Source organism: Felis catus, chromosome A3 (assembly GCF_018350175.1).
Source record: "Felis catus isolate Fca126 chromosome A3, F.catus_Fca126_mat1.0, whole genome shotgun sequence".
In the NCBI taxonomy this organism is placed as follows: Eukaryota; Metazoa; Chordata; class Mammalia; order Carnivora; family Felidae; genus Felis; species Felis catus.
In genome coordinates this window covers 114223401-114241685 of record NC_058370.1, presented here as the reverse complement: position 1 = coordinate 114241685, position 18285 = coordinate 114223401, and the positions used below count along the sequence as shown (strand labels likewise).

At 37.5% G+C, this 18285-nt stretch overlaps 2 protein-coding genes across 5 annotated transcripts in view; one reads left to right on the top strand and one right to left on the bottom strand.

The window, feature by feature from the left end:
* Nucleotides 1-16464, top strand: part of SLC30A6 (solute carrier family 30 member 6) — a 51588-nt gene extending 35124 nt beyond the window's left edge. For 3 of the 4 annotated variants that reach the window (XM_045054712.1, XM_011281137.4, XM_019827704.3), the window contains 4 exons: nucleotides 4718-4820; nucleotides 5696-5743; nucleotides 6724-6792; nucleotides 13023-15138. In XM_045054712.1, coding sequence (XP_044910647.1) covers nucleotides 4718-4820; nucleotides 5696-5743; nucleotides 6724-6792; nucleotides 13023-13526 — 724 coding nt within the window. In that variant the 3' untranslated portion in view covers nucleotides 13527-15138. Of the gene's footprint in view, nucleotides 1-4717; nucleotides 4821-5695; nucleotides 5744-6723; nucleotides 6793-13022 lie in introns of all 4 variants that reach the window. The other variant, XM_011281136.4, reaches the window with a different exon arrangement.
* An 805-nt stretch (nucleotides 16465-17269) lies between these two features.
* The window catches only part of NLRC4 (NLR family CARD domain containing 4), a 36867-nt gene continuing 35851 nt past the window's right edge, over nucleotides 17270-18285 (bottom strand). The window contains 1 exon segment of the mRNA XM_019827705.3: nucleotides 17270-17580. Coding sequence (XP_019683264.3) covers nucleotides 17291-17580 — 290 coding nt within the window. The 3' untranslated portion in view covers nucleotides 17270-17290.

The following is an 18285-nucleotide window of genomic DNA, read 5'->3' as shown; positions in this document are numbered from 1 at the left end:
CCAAAAGGCATATCTTACATCTATTCATGTCTACATCAGCTGAACCTATTTTCCCCATCCCCAAAGTGGTTTTTTCTTATATTTTCGACCTCAGTGAATAATACCACTACCATCTATTCTGTTGCATTGTTTTTTTTCAATGTATATTAAAACTTGAACCATTTTTAATCATACAGTTCAGTTGCATGAAGTACCTCACATCATTGTGTAACTGTTACCATTGTCCATCTTCAGAACTTTTACATCTTCTCCACCTGTAACTCAGTACCCATTAAAGAGTAGCTCCCCTTCCTCTCTTCCCAAAGCCCCTGCTAACCACTATTCTATTTCCTTTCTCTATGAATTTGACAAAGTACTTCATGTGAGTGAGATCATACAATATTTGTCTTTTTGCATCTGGCTTATTTCACTTAGCGTAATGTTTTCAAGATTCATCCATGTTGTAATATGTATCAGAATTTTCTCCTTTTTTAAGATTGAATAATATTCTATTGTACATACAGAACACATTTTGTTTGTTGAATTATCCACTGATAGATATTTGGATTGTTCCCACCTTTTGGCTATTGTGAATAGTGCTCTATGAACATGGGTATACAAATACCTGTTTGAGTCCCTGCTTTCCATTCTTGTGGGCATATACCCAAAAGTAGAATTGCTGGATTATAGGATAATTCAGCGTTTAATTTTTTGACGAATTCCACTGCACTCTTTTTTTAAAATTTTTTTTAATGTTTATTTATTTTTGAGAGAGACAGATACAAAAGTTTGAGTGGGAAAGGGGCAGAGAGAGAAGGAGACACAGAATCTGAAGCAGGTTCCAAGCTCTGAGCTGTCAGCACAGAGCCCAATGCAGGGCTCGAACTCACGGACCGTGAGATCATGACCTGAGCCGAAGTCCGACGCCCAACCGACTGAGCCACCCAGGCGCTCCCCCCCCCACCTTTTTTTTTTTAATGTTTAACTCCAGTGCACTCTTAAATATCATACTTCTCCCCTCTCACCTCTCCCAAAGCCGGTTCTAATTGGTCACCTGGTCTTGAATTTGTTTTTTTGTATTTTAAAGTTGTAGTCATCATGCTGTGCAGTACATCCCCAGAACTTCTGTGTCTCATAACTGCAACTCAATACCTTTTGACCACCTTCACCCATTTCTCCCCCACCCTCAACCCCCTGCGTTTGACAGGCACCAAACTCTTCTGTGTTTCGCAGGAGTTTGGATCTTTAGATTGCACCTGTAAGGGAGATCATAACAGTATTTGTCTCTCTCTACCATGTTGTTGTAAATGATTCCCTCCCTTTTTTGGCTGAATAATTCTCAAGCCAGTGTGTGTGACTGTGTGTGTTTATAGGTGTGTGTATCTTACATTTTTTATCCCTTCATCTGTTGGTGGATACTTTGCTTGTTTCCATGTCTTGGCTATTGTAAATAATACTCTTATCAGCCAGTCTGATTGGACCTTCTTTTTTAATATTTATTTGTCCTCTCTTTCCCGTTTTCATTACTGCTTCCCAAATTGAGGCCTTATTATTTCCTTGGTCTAATTACAATAGTCTTCTGGTCTTCTGTCATTGTTATACATCTCTAGTTATTTTCCATTTTGCTACCAACGTCATCATTCAAAATTGCACCTCTGGCCATAATATTTTCCTGTTTCAAAATCTTCCTCTTTGCCTGTTAAAAAAATAAAAGCTTGGGAATGCAAGCTGGTGCAGCCACTCTGGAAAACAGTATGGAGGATCCTCAAAAAACTAAAAATAGAACTACCCTATGACCCACCAATTGCACTACTGAGCATTTATCCAAGGGATACAGGTGTGCTGTTTCGAAGGGATGCATGCACCCCAATGTTCACAGCAGCACTATCAACAATAGCCAAAGTATGGAAAGAACCCAAATGTCCATCGATGGATGAATGGATAAAGAGGATGTGGTGTATATATACAATGGAGTATTCCTCGGCAATCAAAAAAATGAAATCTTGTCATTTGCAACTACGTGGATGGAACTAGAGGGTATGATGCTAAGTGAAATTAGAGAAAGACAAAAATCATATGACTTCACTCATAAGAGGACTTTAAGAGACAAATCAGATGAATATAAGGGAAGGGAAACAAAAATCATATAAAAACAGGGAGGGGGACAAAACAGAAGAGAGTCATAAATATGGAGAACAAACTGAAGGTTACTGGAGTGGTTGTGGGAGGGGGGATGAGCTAAATGGGTAAGGGACACTAAGGAATCTACTCCTGAAATCATTGTTGCATTATATGCTAACTAATTTTTTTTAATATGAAATTTATTGTCAGATTGGTTTCCATACAACACCCAGTGCTCATCCCAACAGGTGCCCTCCTCAATACCCATCACCCACCCTCCCCTCCCTCCCACTCCCCATCAACCCTCTTTAAGAGTCTCTTATGTTTTGGCTCCCTCCGTCCCTAACCTTTTTTTTTTTCCTTCCCCTCCCCCATGGTCTTCTGTTAAGTTTCTCAGGATCCACATAAGAGTGAAAACATATGGTATCTGTCTTTCTCTGTATGACTTATTTCACTTAGCATAACAATGCAGTTCCATCCGCATTGCTACAGAAGGCCCTATTTCATTCTTTCTCATTGCCACGTAGTATTCCATTGTGTATATAAACCACAATTTCTTTATCCATTCATCAGTTGATGGCCATTTAGGCTCTTCATAATTTGGCTTTTGTTGAAAGTGCTGCTGTAACCATTGAGGTACAAGTGCCCCTGTGCATCAGCACTCGTGTATCCCTTGGGTATATTCCTAACAGTGCTATTGCTGGGTCATAGGGTAGGTCTATTTTTAATTTTTTGAGGAACCTCCACACTGTTTTCCAGAGCGGCTGCACCAATTTGCATTTCCACCACCAGTGCAAGAGGGTTCCTGTTTCTCCACATCCTCCCCAGCATCTATAGTCTTCTGATTTGTTCATTTTAACCACTCTGACTGGCATTAGGTGGTATCTGAGTGTGATTTTGATTTGCATTTCCCTGATGAGGAGTGACGTTGAGCATCTTTTCATGTGCCTGTTGGCCATCCAGATGTCTTCTTTAGAGAAGTGTCTATTCATGTTTTCTGCCCATTTCTTCACTGGATTATTTGTTTTTCGGGTGTGGAATTTGGTGAGTTCTTTATAGATTTTGGATACTAGCTCTTTGTCCGATATGTCATTTGCAAATATCTTTTCCCATTCCGTTGGTTGCCTTTTAGTTTTGTTGATTGTTTCCTTTGCTGTGCAGAAGCTTTTTATCTTCATGAGGTCCCAATAGTTCATTTTTGCTTTTAATCCCCTTGCCTTTGGGGATGTGTCAAGTAAGAAATTGCTACGGCTGAGGTCAGAGAGGTTTTTTCCTGCTTTCTCCTCTAGGGTTTTGATGGTTTCCTGTTTCACATTCAGGTCCTTTATCAATTTTGAGGGTTTTTTTGTGACTGGTGTAAGAAAGTGGTCTAGTTTCATTCTTCTGCATGTTGCTGTCCAGCTCTCCCAGCACCATTTGTTAAAAAGACTGTCTTTTTTCCATTGGATATTCTTTCCTGCTTTGTCAAAGATTAGTTGGCCATACTTTTGTGGGTCTAATTCTGGAGTTTCTATTCTATTCTGTTGGTCTGTGTGTCTGTTTTTGTGCCATATGCTAACTAATTTGGATGTAAATTTAAAAAATAAAAAGTAAAACTAAAAAAGAAATAAAATAAAATAAAAAATAAATAAAAGCTGTTAGCATGGTAAGGCCCCTACTGACCTCACTGGCCATCCGTCTGTCTATATTTGCCTGTTCCTACTTCTGATGCTGTGTCAGGACTTTCACACCCTTGCACATGCTGCTTCCACTGTCTGTGATACCTTCCTCCCATCATTTCACTCGTCTTTGAAGGGTCAGCTCATATGTCTCTTTTTCTATTTTATAATCCTTTCTGGATTATCCCTACCTCGGGAGGCTTGTCACTCACTCCTTTGTGCATCCCTGATACCCTATAGGACTTCTCCTTTACTCCCAGATTGCTTTATTTTCTTTACATGGTTATCTCCTGCTATTTCAAAGGTAGGGGCTAGGTCTTACCTCATGTTTCTATTGCCAGCATGTGGGAAAAAGTAAAAAACAACACAAATAAAACAAAAACAAAACATGATCAGCTTGTAATCATTGGCATTGGCATTGGCATTTTGGTCTGTCTTATTAACAGAACAGTCTGAACTACTGATGAGTGTTGCACTTCAGTGACAATGTTCCTCTAATAAATTCCCATAGAATCTCACCTTGTGTAATTCCTGAGGAATTTCAAAAATTCTTGGTAATAATTGGAAAATTATTATTTATAGGAAAATTGTTGGATGAGATACATTAGCCTTCTCTGTATCAGAAATTGTAAGTTGAAGGTTTTTGTTTGTCACAACAAATGAATATATATGAAACCTTTCTCGTTGACAAGTAGATTGAAAATACATAATGAGGAAATGGTCACATTTTTTTTCTTCACCATCTCTTCATGCTGCTTAACATAATTATTATTTTCCTCCAAACTTGGCAAGAAAGGATTCTGAAAACTTACTTATTTATTTATTTTGAGATACTCTCTTTGCCAGTGGTGGCCACTTGTGATCAAAGTCCTGTTGCATTAGACAATGTTTTGGAAGATTGAATTGTAAGAAGCCCAGTGACGCATATATTTGAGATTTAGAATTGTTTTTCCTTTTAGTAATTATTTTGCTGTGGACACTGCTTCTGCCATAGCCATTGCTCTGATGACATTTGGCACTATGTATCCCATGAGCGTGTACAGTGGCAAAGTATTACTGCAGGTAAGGGTCCTTTTTCAATGCACATGCTTAATATTAGCCAGTTTTTTCTACCAGAGAATAAAATTGTATGTTCTCTTCTACCAGATTATAAAATTTTTAGCTATTAGAAGGCCCTGTTAGAAATGAACTCAAACAGTGATATCTGAAATCTATACAGTAAGAAGCAGAGGAAATTCTCTTGGCCCATAAAATATGTACAGATCTTCCTGTATTTATAATATAAGACAAAATCAGAAGCTAAAAATATTTTGCCCTTAATAATGTTTCAAGTAAAAACAGTGTTACTTAGAAATATTTTTTACCTATTTATTTTCCCGCAATAAATATGCTTTGGCTATTATATAGTTTGGTTGTGATTGTTTTCTTATTTCCTGTCATTGAATCAGTGAGACTTCTAAATTTCAAACTTAAAATCGAAAATGACAAATTACTCCTTATTTAAACAATAGAAATACCTGTAGACAAGGCCCTGAATGCAAAGGTAGTTTCCCAGGGATGGATGTGTATGTAAGCACTGCTTTCCTTGTGTCTTACCCTCATGCCCTTTCTAAAACTTAGGGGCAGTAGTTTTATCTCCAGAAACTGTAGTAACAATAAGATAATAGTTGTGTCATGCTGTGCCATACAAAAGATTTTTACTTGGTTGGCTGATTCTTCAAGAGTTGTTTGGGTGTAGAGATAAAAAATAAGCATGGGCTGATGGTTGATGTTGTCCCACTAGTGGAGCCAACTGAAACCTCTCTTCCCTAAATCATGATAGGCTGTCAAACAAAGCAAAGGCTGGTATAAAATCCAACTTTTTATTTTCAGGACCACTGTGCAAAAATTATTTTATCTCCTAAGTTATTCATATTTTATTTTATTTTTTTCTCCAGACAACGCCACCCCATGTTATTGGTCAGTTGGACAAACTTATCAGAGAGGTAAGGTAGAATAGAAAATAAAATCCTTTTAAATTATAATTAGAGAATGGAATGAATGGGTATAAATGATACTTTACTCAGCCCTATCTCTATTTTATTTTAGGGGACTTTGTGTTCTTTATACTAAATAACACAGTAGTAGATATAAAATAGTGACAAAAGTATAAAAATTTGAGGAATTGCTCAGTCTGGAAACTTGAAGTAAATGTGGAAGGGAAGGTAATGGTCTAGAGACCACACTACTAGCTGTGTTAATGCTATGGTTTTTATGCGTCTATATTCAAATCTAGGATTTTGATAGAAGTCAAAAACTACTTTTACACGTTGATTGCTTCATCACTTAACATTGATTTGTGAGTTTAGATTTTGTATTGTATAAATACCCACCTGCTTACTAATTGAAGGAATAAGATAATGTAATTATTTGGATTTTGAGAATATTTCAAACTATTGATTGTTGGTATCACAAAGACCACTATTTATCAATATAGCTGGCTGTTTGTCTCAGCCTGTGTTATACCAATGGGACATACACTTATATGTCTGGTCTTGGAATTTCCTCTTGGTCCACATTCACATAACATCCTGTGTTGTGCAGAAATTTGCTAAAAGAAAGAAATGATAGAGAAGAGTCCCCAAAAGGGGGAAAAAATCTAATACCACCAGTGCTGGATATAAATATGTGACTTACTCACAAAATGAAAAGAACCATCCGCTGTCGAACAAGGTGGTGGTGAGGGTAGGTGGTAAACACCTGATTCTAAAAGGATTGGGCCAGATGAGAAACGGAACACAAGGCCTTGGCTCACTACTGAGCAAGTAAAATGATACCTTGAGTGGTCTAGGACTTCTCTTGGCTAATGAGTGTCTTCATGCAGGCTTTGGCCAGGTCATTTCTAGGCTTAGGTCAAGTCCATATTGTGACTGAACTGTGTTGGATATGTCAAATATAAACAGCCCAGTTTCTTTGTTTTTGATAGGTATCTACCTTGGATGGAGTTTTAGAAGTTCGAAATGAGCATTTTTGGACCCTAGGTTTTGGCTCACTGGTATGTTTTCCATATTAATATAGTTGTAATTTAAAACATAGTTTATATTAACTAACTTGGATGTAAATTAAACAATAAAAAATTAAATAAGTAAGTGAAACATAGTTTATAATTTTTAAAACTAAAGAAAGTACTTCTTCAAATTAAAAAAAATGTTTTAATGTTTAGTTTTTGAGAGAGAGTGAGAGACAGACAGAGCACGAGAGGGGAGGAGCAGAGAGAGAGGGAGACACAGAATCTGAAGCAGGCTCCAGAATCCAAGCTGTCAGCACAGAGCCCGATGTGGGGCCTGAACTCCCAAACTGCGAGATCATGACCTGAGCTGAAGTCAGATGCTTAACCAACTAAGCCACCCAAGAGCCCCAACTTCTTTAAATTTTTATAGAGCCTTTGATTACCATTTCTGTTTAATAGAGTCTAAAATGTAGATGAATTCAGTAACCTAATTGATATTAGTTGAGGGATATTTTTCTTTTATTTTTCCTTTCAAACTACTGTTAATGGTCTTTTTTTTTAAAGGTTTTTTTTTTTTATGTTTATTTTTGAGAGACAGGGAGAGCGTGCATGCGTGGAGGTGGGGGCACAGAGAGGGAGACACAGAAATCCAAAGCAGGCTCCACGCTCTGAGGTGTCAGCACAGACCCCCATGTGGGACGTGCACTCACAAACCATGAGATCATGACCTGAGCCAAAGTCAAGACGCTTAACCAACTGAGCCACCCAGGCTCCCCCCATGTTTTTGATATTAACCTTAAAAACAAGACCAGTTATTTTACTAGCAAAAATGAGTTTATTTTGGAATAGCAGAGAATTGCAATTTGCGATAAGCAAGCTACAACAAAACAATATGCAAGTCTGAAGAACAAAGCAGAGGAACAGTCTGCTATAGAGGAAAGGGGGAAGTTGAAAGGACTGTTACAGATGAAAAATCCAGTGAAGTAAACCAGGATTTCAAGTGTAGTGGCTTTCACTGCCTGAGTTGTATTAGTCTCTCATTGGCTGGGCTTTTGTCAGAGAAGGAGGAAGAAAACCTCTTTCCTCCTGTTGATGTTATAAAGAAGTAGCTAAAGTACAATGGACTTTACCTCTCTTCCTGTTGAGTCTACAATTGACTCGGGGTAGTAGGGGTTGAGAGACCCTCCCTTTTGGCCTCCCATCTCTCATTTTATTTTTTTTTATTTTTTATTTTTTTTAATTTTTTTTCTTTCAACGTTTTTTATTTATTTTTGGGACAGAGAGAGACAGAGCATGAACGGGGAACGGGCAGAGAGAGAGGGAGACACAGAATCGGAAACAGGCTCCAGGCTCTGAGCCATCAGCCCAGAGCCTGACGTGGGGCTCGAACTCCCGGACCGCGAGATTGTGACCTGGCTGAAGTCGGACGCTTAACCGACTGTGCCACCCAGGCGCCCCAACCATCTCCCATTTTAATAAGGTTTTCCTTTTATTAATTTTTGCAAATCCAGTCTGGACCTATTACCAGAGAGACAGTTACGGCATGGTTCCATTCCTGTGTCAGGAATGATGAGGAAAATACAGAAAAGTACTCTGGAAAAAAATTTAATCACCATAATCCCATCATATAGAGATGCCTGCCAAGATGTTTTCTTATTTATACTTACCTATTTTCTCTCCTTAGAAAACGAAACTATGTGGGGCCTCTGGGTGGCTCAATCGGTTGAGCGCCAACTTCAGCTCAGGTCATGATCCCTCAGTTTGTGGGTTCCAGCCCTGCGTTGGGCTCTGTGCTGAAAGCTCGGAGCCTGGAGCCTGCTTTGGATTCTGTGTCTCTCTCTCTGCCCCTCCCCTGCTCATGCTCTATCTCTCTCTCTCTCAAAAATAAATTAACATTAAAAAAAAATGAAACCATGCAGTTTATATTTTGCTCTTTTCACTTAATATATCGTTTACAGTTTTCTATGTCACCAAATAATTACTTTTTTGGTCAAATATTTTTTTCTCTCTTTTTTAAAATTTTTGAATGCTTATTTGTTTCTGAGAGGGAGAGAGAGAGACAGAGTGCAAGCGGGGAAGGGTCAGAGAGAGAAGGAGACACAGAATCTGAAGCAGGCTCCAGGCTCTGAGCTGTCAGTACAGAGCCTAACGTGGAGCTTGAACTCACAGACTGCAAGATCGTGACCCAAGCCGAAGTCGGACGCTTAACTGACTGAGCCATCCAGGGGCCCTAATTTTTTTTCTCTTGAGTGTGACTTGATCTTTGCCTAGATACTCCAAGACTTTTTTTTTTTTTTTTTTTTTTTAAGTCCAGTAAGTAAGTTCACTGGACTATGTCTTGGTGTTGGTCATTTTGGGTCAGTTACTCCAGGTTTGCATTATAGCCTTGCAGTAATGTTACTGTAAAAAACTTGTTTTATCTTTCAGGAAAGTTTTCTTTAATTGTAATTATTAATATTTATTTTGTTCTCTTGCTTTTAGTATCTTCTTTGGGATCTACTATTGTAAGCACATTGGGTCTTTTATATTTATTTTCTTTCAGTTCCTTATTATATCTTCAGTTCCTTTGATTTTTAAAACTAGCCTTCTCATCGCCTTTTATTCTCTCACAGTAGACCTGTATATTTATTTCCTTTTGTATTCGTTCTAGTCTAGTCTTCATTTCTTTTTCCTTTTTTTTTAAGTTTTTTTTATTTTGAGAGAGAGCAAGTGAGCGAGGGGCAGAGAGAGAGAGGGAGAGAGAATCCCAAGCAGGCTCCACACAGTCAGTGCAGAGCCCCATGTGGGGCTCGAACTCACAAACCATGAGATCATGACCTTTGCCAAAATCAAGAGCAGGATGCTCAATGGACTGACCCACCCAGGCGCCCCTAGTCTGGTCTTCATTTCTCAAGTGATTGTTTTTCTTGTTGTTGTCTCATTTTTGAGGTTTTGTTTTGTTTTTTTTTTAATGTTTAGTTTTGAGAGAGAGAGAGAGAGAGAGAGAGAGAGCGAGCAGGGGAGGGGCAGAGAGAGAAGACACAGAACCCGAAGCAGGCTTCAGGCTCTGAGCTGTCAGCACAGAGCTCAACGTGGGGCTTGAATTCAGGAGCTGTGAGATCATGACCTGAGCTGAAGTTGGACGTTTAACCAACTGATCCACCTAGGGCCCCTCATTTTTGAGGTTTTTGAATGCTGATTGATACTGTTTTATGTGTTTCATGTCTTTCAGCTTCTTTTGAAAAAGTAGGTCATAGTTCTCATGTGTTTTATAGGTGACTCTTTTGGGCAATCCTTTGTAATCTATTTTTTTCTTACAATAGCTTTGTGTGCGATTTGGAATCATTCCTTTTCTGTTTCTCCTTTTTATGCAAAATTGTTTTCCTGAATTTTAAAATAAGGAGTGGTTATGGTAGTGTGTTTGAATTTATGGTTCTAAAGCTCCCTCTTCTGATTGAGTGTGTGAAGTGAAAGTTTTTTCTTTCTCCTGGGTCTTTTCCTGCCATTTGTATCTGCTCTTTGTTATCTCTTGTTTCTGCTGTGTTGCTCAATTTGGATTCTGTTCCCAGTTGTTTCTTCTTAATGTGGGGCTTTCTACTGGCAGGGAGCTTGCTTGCTTACTTTGGAGAGCTCACAGGGCTTAGGCTGCTCCAGCTCTTCAGATCTTACGGCCATCTCAGTGTCCTCACCCACTATTGAAATGTGCAAATCCCCTCCCAGTTTCCCAGCTGCCTTTCTCAAATTTGCTGCCCTAGATTTCCATTGAGTACAGGTTAGCTGCTTTGAGGTTTTTAGGTCCATCAGATATCCTGTTGCTTCCTCCTTCATAGGTGCTGATACCTTGCAGGTCTCACACCTTAGGATTAGGGTGATTAGGATTTCTTGGGAAAACCATGTTATCTAGTTTCTTAATAGATGTTGTCCATAGGTTTTTGGGGTTGATGTCTTAATTTCGGTTTTTCTGGGCATATTTGGGGGAATTTCCAAAAAGTGCCACCATTACTGCTGTCTTTGAAGAATCCCAACATAATTTTTAATGGCTGCAGTTTTACATTATTTGAATATGCCATCATTTACTTAATCACTCCCTTAATGGCATTCCATTTTTCCCTTATAAACAGAGCTAGGATGAACATTTTTGTGGAATCATCTTTGCACATACCTGTGATTATTCCTTAAGATTAATTTTTAGAAGTGGTTTTTGTGAGTCAAAGGATATTCACACTGGGGTGCCTAGCTGGCTCAGTCAGTATTGCATGTGACTCTTGAACTTGGGGTTGTGAGTTCGAGCCCCACATTAGGTGTAGAGATTAGTTAAAAATAAATTTTTTTTTTTAAAAAAAGGATATCCACATTTTCATGGCTTTTGATGCAGCCAATTACTTTCCAAAAATGGCTATACCAATTTACATTCCTTTAGGAATGTAATTCCTTCAGGAACACAGTTTGTTTTTAATCATTCTTTTAATTTTACTGATCTTAATAACATAGAAGGTAAGTGTTTATTTAGCTGGGTGGCGTATCCACACAAAGAATTAAGTCACCCAACTGTTCAGAACATGGCCATCTAACCACTACCCCCAGGTAGTACCTAATTAAGACTAAGGAAAAATAAAACAAGCTTTTGAGCTCCAAGAGTAGTTGTCCCAAAAGCCATAAATTAATGCAAACACCATAGTCACAGCAGACTCTGTTCAAGCTCCTGCTCAGAAATGGTTTTCATTTATTTTAATTGCTTTAATTTCCGTAGCAGACTGGAAGAGGTTACGGTGTCTTTTATAGTTTTGTCTAGTGATAACTGTGAGATGGTAGTGGCCAAGAAAAGGAAGAAATCAAAGGTGACTGCATTTCTAAACATGCCTTGTCTTTCATAATAAACTAGAAGTCAAATTCAAGCATTATAGATATTTTCTCCATCTTATGATTGACAGGCACTACTGTTAAAGTCATAGATTCAGACACATTGTAAATAAAACAACTACTTGTATTTGACTAATTTATGTGAAACTTATTCTTCGTTATAGTTTTTTATCTTGAAAATCTGAGTTTATCTAGAAATCAGCATTGAGTCTGCTGGACATTTTGTTTCATTTTACTTACTATTTATTTTTACTTAAGTTTCATTATGCAAATGGTACCTGATTCTTAGAAAAACTGTAACTAAGTCAAAGAGAAGCGAACAAAAAACCTTTAATAATTCTACTATCTAGAGATAAGTGTTGTCACTCTTGGCTATTTTTCTCTCTGTGTATGTTTTAAACAAAATAGAATCATTTAAAAACATAACGTATGATAAATATCTTTCAGTAAACAGACTTCTAGCCATCATTGTAAAGCCTGGGGTTCTCTATCCTCATAGTAACCCAGGCTAGAAACCTTGAGATCTAGCCTCAAGGTTAGAGGCTAGATCTAACCTGACTCAAAGAAATTGATGAGTCAGTCCATCTCCCTCATCCACTACATCCAATTGGGTATCAAGTCCCCCCACATCTAACTCAGGGAAACTCATGAATCCATCTGTCCCTTTCTGATCCCATTATATTTGTCCTGTCCTGCCCTCTTCATTTCTAACCTAGAGTGTTGCAGTCATTTTTTACCTAATTACCAATCATTCATACCTACACTTTTTCTGAACTTTATTTCTGATTGATTGCTACTATTAAACTCCATATCATGATTTTTAGAGTTCTCTGCTAGCCTTTCTTTTAACCTTACTACCTGTTTTTCTTTCTTTTTTCCATCCTTCTTTCTTTTCTTTTCTCTCTTTCATTATTTTTCTGCCCCCTGAAATATTTGTACTTCTTTATATATTAGTAATATTGCTTATTCTGTCCAACCATGCCATGCATTTTAATTGCTGTTCTCTCAGCTTAGAATATCTGTCTCCACTTTTGGAAATTACATTTCACCATCAACCCTGGATCAAATGCCATCTTCTTTACAAATCTTCCTTAATTTGAATTAGCAGCTCTCTTTTCTGCTCTTCCATTGCATTTTCTATATATGTTATATTCTGCATTAGGCTATAACATGCCTGTCTTCCTCCCACATATATATTTTTTTCATATATTTTAAAAAGACACATTTTATTTAGTCACATAATTTTTATCAACTCTCCACATTGACAGTCACTGCTGAGTAGTCTTCAAGGAATATCAAGACATGATACTTTCTCTTGTTTAAAAGAAAACACCAAGTACAGTTACAGCCAAATCATAAATAAAATATTTATTTCTAGGGGAATTTTCAATGGTATAATTTTAAGTATCTCTTTCTTATGATTTTTCCCCTTTTAGGCCGGATCAGTGCATGTAAGAATTCGACGGGATGCAAATGAACAAATGGTTCTTGCTCATGTGACCAATAGGCTGTACACTCTAGTGTCTACTTTGACCGTTCAAATTTTCAAGGATGATTGGATTAGACCTGCCTTACTGTCTGGGCCTGTTGCAGCCAATGTCCTAAACTTTTCAGATCATCACATAATTCCAATGCCTCCTTTAAAGGGTACTGATGATTCAAACCCTGTTACGTCGACTCCAGCTAAACCTAGTAGTCCACCTCCAGAATTTTCATTTAACACCCCTGGAAAAAACGTGAGCCCAGTCATTCTGCTCAACACCCAAACAAGACCTTCTGGTTTGGGTCTTAATCATGGACATACACCTTACAGTAGTAGCTTGCTTAATCAAGGACTTGGAATTCCAGGAATTGGAGTAACCCAAGGATTCAGGACTGGTTTTACAAATATGCCAAGTAGATACGGAGCTAACAATAGAACTGGACAACCAAGACCATGATGTACTGCAATCTAACTTATTTTTATGAGGAACATTGACTCCTTGATTCCATTTTATTTACTAATCCAGCTGTGCACCGACTGTTCAATCATTTACTCTAAATGATAGAGAATAGTAGGTTTGTTCACATTACATGAAACTGATGAAAGTACCTTTTTGTAAATGTATTTGGGGCTGTGAGAACCTTCTAAATGTTATAGGGTTTGAAATTTAGGCTTCCTTTAGAAAGCGTGTTTCTCTGAATTTAAATTTTGTTATTTGCTTTTGTAGTTGACTGCAGTGTGATAGACATTATAAGAGAACCACTTGATGGAGCAAATCTGTCACATTATTAAAAGTATAATATTTTCTTCAATGAAATTTATAAACATGCTTCTTGAATAATGACATACATTTTAAGAATGTAAAAAAACATCCATTCTGAAAGTAAAAGTCTCTTTTATAGTTTTCCAAACTTAATTGCTACATTTTTTTTGAGGTCCTCTTGATTTATGTCTTGCAAAAGAAAGAAAAAGTTTTTATCAAAAATTTTAAAGCATATTCTGTCTAGCATAATTTGAAATTTTTAATTATCAAAAATTTTTTAGTTTTTTCATTAAAATATTTCAGTACACTTGTAAATAGTCTGTGGTTCTCAAAGTGTTTTATTTTGGTTAAATGAATACCAAATCCTTTGGTAATGTGCAGTGAAGGAATCCAGTTTTCTATATAACATATAATCAAATTGATATAATGAAACAAAAACAAACCCCCAAAGTACTGACATAATGATGGAATTTATCTTTTTTGTCACCTTTCCATTGGTTGACTTTACTCTCTCACTTTATTAACAAAATATATCAGATATATTACCAAAATATATAGAATTCCATGCATAATGTGGGATTTGATATCTTTTCAAAGTTGCATAAACAATTTGAGTTAACATTATATAATTTTACCAAAACATAATAGATCCTATGTTATAGAGTACAGTATTGTTATATCTGTAACAGGCAATTTCCAACTTATTTTGTTTTGCTTTGTCAAAATCATAAATTGTTAACTGTGATGAAGTGTGAGAATCATGTGGATTATCTTGTTTTTTGATTATTTTCCAAATGTGGATGTTAAAGACTTTCCAACATGGTCAGTATTACTTATAAAAAGTATCACAAGCAGCAGTCACAAATTACCTGAGGTAATTTTTAAATTTAATCATGAGTTTTGTAATTAGAGTTTTAAAAAGGTATTTTGAGAGTGGATTCGACTTTTCTGGAATCTAGTACTCCTGGAGATTTATGATTTTTCCAGCCATCAGCCAGCTATGTAGAGAAGATTTTTGTTTTTGTAGAATTTGCAAGTTGCTTCAATCAGCTCATCCTCTTTTAAATATGAGCAGCACTTCCAAATCTGATTTCACAGTGGGATAACATCCAAGAAGCCATCTTTGTCAAGCAGAGTTATAGTCATCTTGTAATAAGTGGCCATGTCCCAACTTTTGCTTGGTGAGGAGTTTGTCATTGTCTTTGACATCCGCAACCCTGTTCAGGCATTTGACCTGCTGAAGAAATAGAGCCCACACTACCTTGACTTCTGGGAAAAATGAAATTTTGTAAATGTAATAAGGCAATCTGTTCCTTGTCCTTTGTCTTATGTTCTCCAACTATTAGTATACCTATTATTGGTCTACTATTACAGGGTGATTTTTCCTCCATTGACCTCATCTAAGTGGGTCACGCATGAAATCTGAAGAACTGCCATGTACTGAGTGATGATTAAGAGGTATGTGCTGCCCGCTGCCCCCCCCCCCCCACCGCCGCATGTCTTCTCCATTCTCATGGGATTTTTAAAGTGTACAGAACAGAATTCTGCATGAAGTTAAATGCCTGTTTCCTCATCACCCATTCAGAGGCAACACCTGTGTAGTTGTCCCACCAAAGGTGCTTTGATACCCACCTGCACTGTTTAAGAAGTTTGCTGTGGGTTTTGGAGGAATTGGCTCTACTTCCTGAAATTCACTGATGCCAACTGCTATAGGTGACATTGGTCCATTCATGATTATATAAAGAAGTCTTATTTGCCAAGCTCTGGCCAGATTCTGGATATGAAAACAAGAAACTTGGCCAACCTAGGACTATGGGCAATAGCCTTGCTGGTAAATCTTGCCACAGAGTCACTTGAAGCCAAACAAGGAAGTTTGAATTGAATATTTGGCCCATTGTTTGTGATTAAGAGCAAGTTCTATGGAGTGTAATTAACCCCATCTCAGAAAACGCCATACTGTAATGGAAAAACACTGGACTAGAAGTCAGGAGATTTGGATTCTGATCCTGACGCTGCCATTATGTAAGTATTTTGTTACTGTGGGCAAGTCATTTAACTTCTCTCTGGTTTATCTATAAAGTTGGGATGGGAATGGATTAGTTAATCTGTAAACTGTCAGCTCTAAATTTCCTTCCAGTGACTACCTCAGCATACAGGCCAAGTGTTACCTACACCAACACCCAAGCCATTAATTTGAGGTGCCATGAGTATAGAAGGTGAACTGCAGGTTAAACACCATTTAGGTTTTTGTTTATTTCACACTGGACTTAAATCTGTTAAGATTAAACAGATTTTTCTTGGACTTCTTTCTTTGTGGGGAAGGATTATTTTGGGTGGTATTGGCGAAAAGTTTAGGACAGGGTACCTTTAGCTTCCTCGGGTACAAAAGAATGGGGTACATTTTTCTTTCTTCCTTAATCTATAAAGATAACAGTTGGAAATACATACATGTATAAGCAAATGGGGAGGTCCTGAATATCAAGCCTCTGATTAAGCTGCTTGTGAACTGCCAGTCTTTTGCTTGACTAAAGACTGCTGATCTCTTTGGGAGTCTAATCTGCTTATATGAGAAAATGCTTTTTACATCCCAAATTGTTTGAATCACACTGTTTGAATAAAGAACGTACATAGAGTTTTCTCTCTGATCTTAAATAATTTTGGCTTGTTTTTTATTCAATAGCAATTTATTGGTAATTTAATTTAGTTCAGCAAATACTTGTTGAGTATCCAGTATGTGCCAGGCACTGTACTAAGTAAATATGCATACAGTATATCAATTTTTGTGACCTATTCCCAAGACCAACGGGAATACAAGGATAAACGATATCACTTCAACTACATGGTAATCCTACTTGTGATGAGACACAGAATAGCTCATGTTGTCCAACTGCCCCCCACTTGCTCCTCTTCTTTGCCTCATTTTCTTGGCATTCTCCTTTTATCCTCTTGCGCTTTTTTTTCTTTTTTTTTTTTTTTTTTTTGAATAATGAAACTTTAAGGAAGCAAATTTCCATGGACGAGGCCAGCTACAGAGGTCATGATGTCACACATCATCCTGATACCAGGAGAGGAAGACAAAGTTTGGAAAGAGCAAGTTAGGCAGACACTGTTGACAAGGATAATTTTTGTTTTAATGTTTATTTTGAGAGAGAGAGAAAGTGGTAGCAGGGAGGGGCAGAGAGAGAGGGAGAGAATCCCAAGCAGGCTGCACATTCAGCACTGAGGCCAATGCAGGGCTTGATTTCACGAACCATGAAATCATGACCTGAGCCAAAATCAAGAGTCAGACACTTAACCGACTAAGCCACCTAGGCCCCCCAAGAAGAATAATTTTTAGGCTATATAATGGGTTGTCATATACATTCAGACTCTTGCACTGGATGAGCAAAGATTTTTAGGTCACCAGGCTGAAAGTAATGGGGTCCCCAGAGCATTCATGGGCTTAAGGTGACTTTTATTTAAGTTAATAGTTTAAAAGCACCTTTAATAACACTAATATCATCATCATCAAACTGCCACCCAACAAGCCTACCTTCTTGCAAAAAAGTTAACTTAGATAACACATGGCCAAGTTTTCTGACTAATGCTGCATCAGGTAAAAATCTTGTAGTACTGAAGTAAAAAAAAACTAATTGCTTAAGATTCTGAAATACGTTCATGAAGCCAAGCCATCCATCACTGCTCACACAATTTCCTGCCAAATCCAGCTGCTGGAAGTTTTTCAGAGGTTTCTTTTCAAAGAATGCACCTGGGTGAAAAAATAGAAGTAAGTATGTTAGAAGTGAAATAATTTTTTAAGAGAAATGGCTGTTTGAACCAGTCCTTTGCTTCAGAAAGAAATTAGAATTCTCTATAGATAGGGCAGTGATTATGAATCTGTTCCATTATGTTTACAAGTTATATTTGTCCTAAAGTGTAAGGGAATCTGATAGATAGTAATTAGTAGCAATATAGCAAACCAATATAAATGAATTACATATTTTTTTACTTTTCCTGATTCTTCCAGGAAATGGAAAATTGCTTTAAAATTAAAGTGTGAGGGTCACCTGGGTGGTTCAGTCAGTTAAACATCCGACTCTTGACTTCAGCTCAAGTTGTGATCCCAGGGTCATGGGATTAAGCCCTGCATTGGGCTCCACCCTGAGCATGGAGCCTGCTTTTAAGATTCTTTCCCTCCCTCTGCCCCTCTCCCACACTTGTGTTCTCTCTCTTTCTCTCAAATTAAAAAAAAAAAAAATGAGGTATGAGAGATGCTATTAAATATTTGTCACTGGTTTCAAAACTAGAGTCAGACTTCAATCTTAAGTCATTTCCTCTTCTTGAGAAGCAAATACTAACTGTTGTTTCTTTGGGTATGGAATGTTCCTAATCGTAAGATTAAGTGAGACCCTTTCAGTATCTCAAGATTTGGATCTTTGGGATTGCCTTTTTTTTTTTTAATGCACCCTAGGCT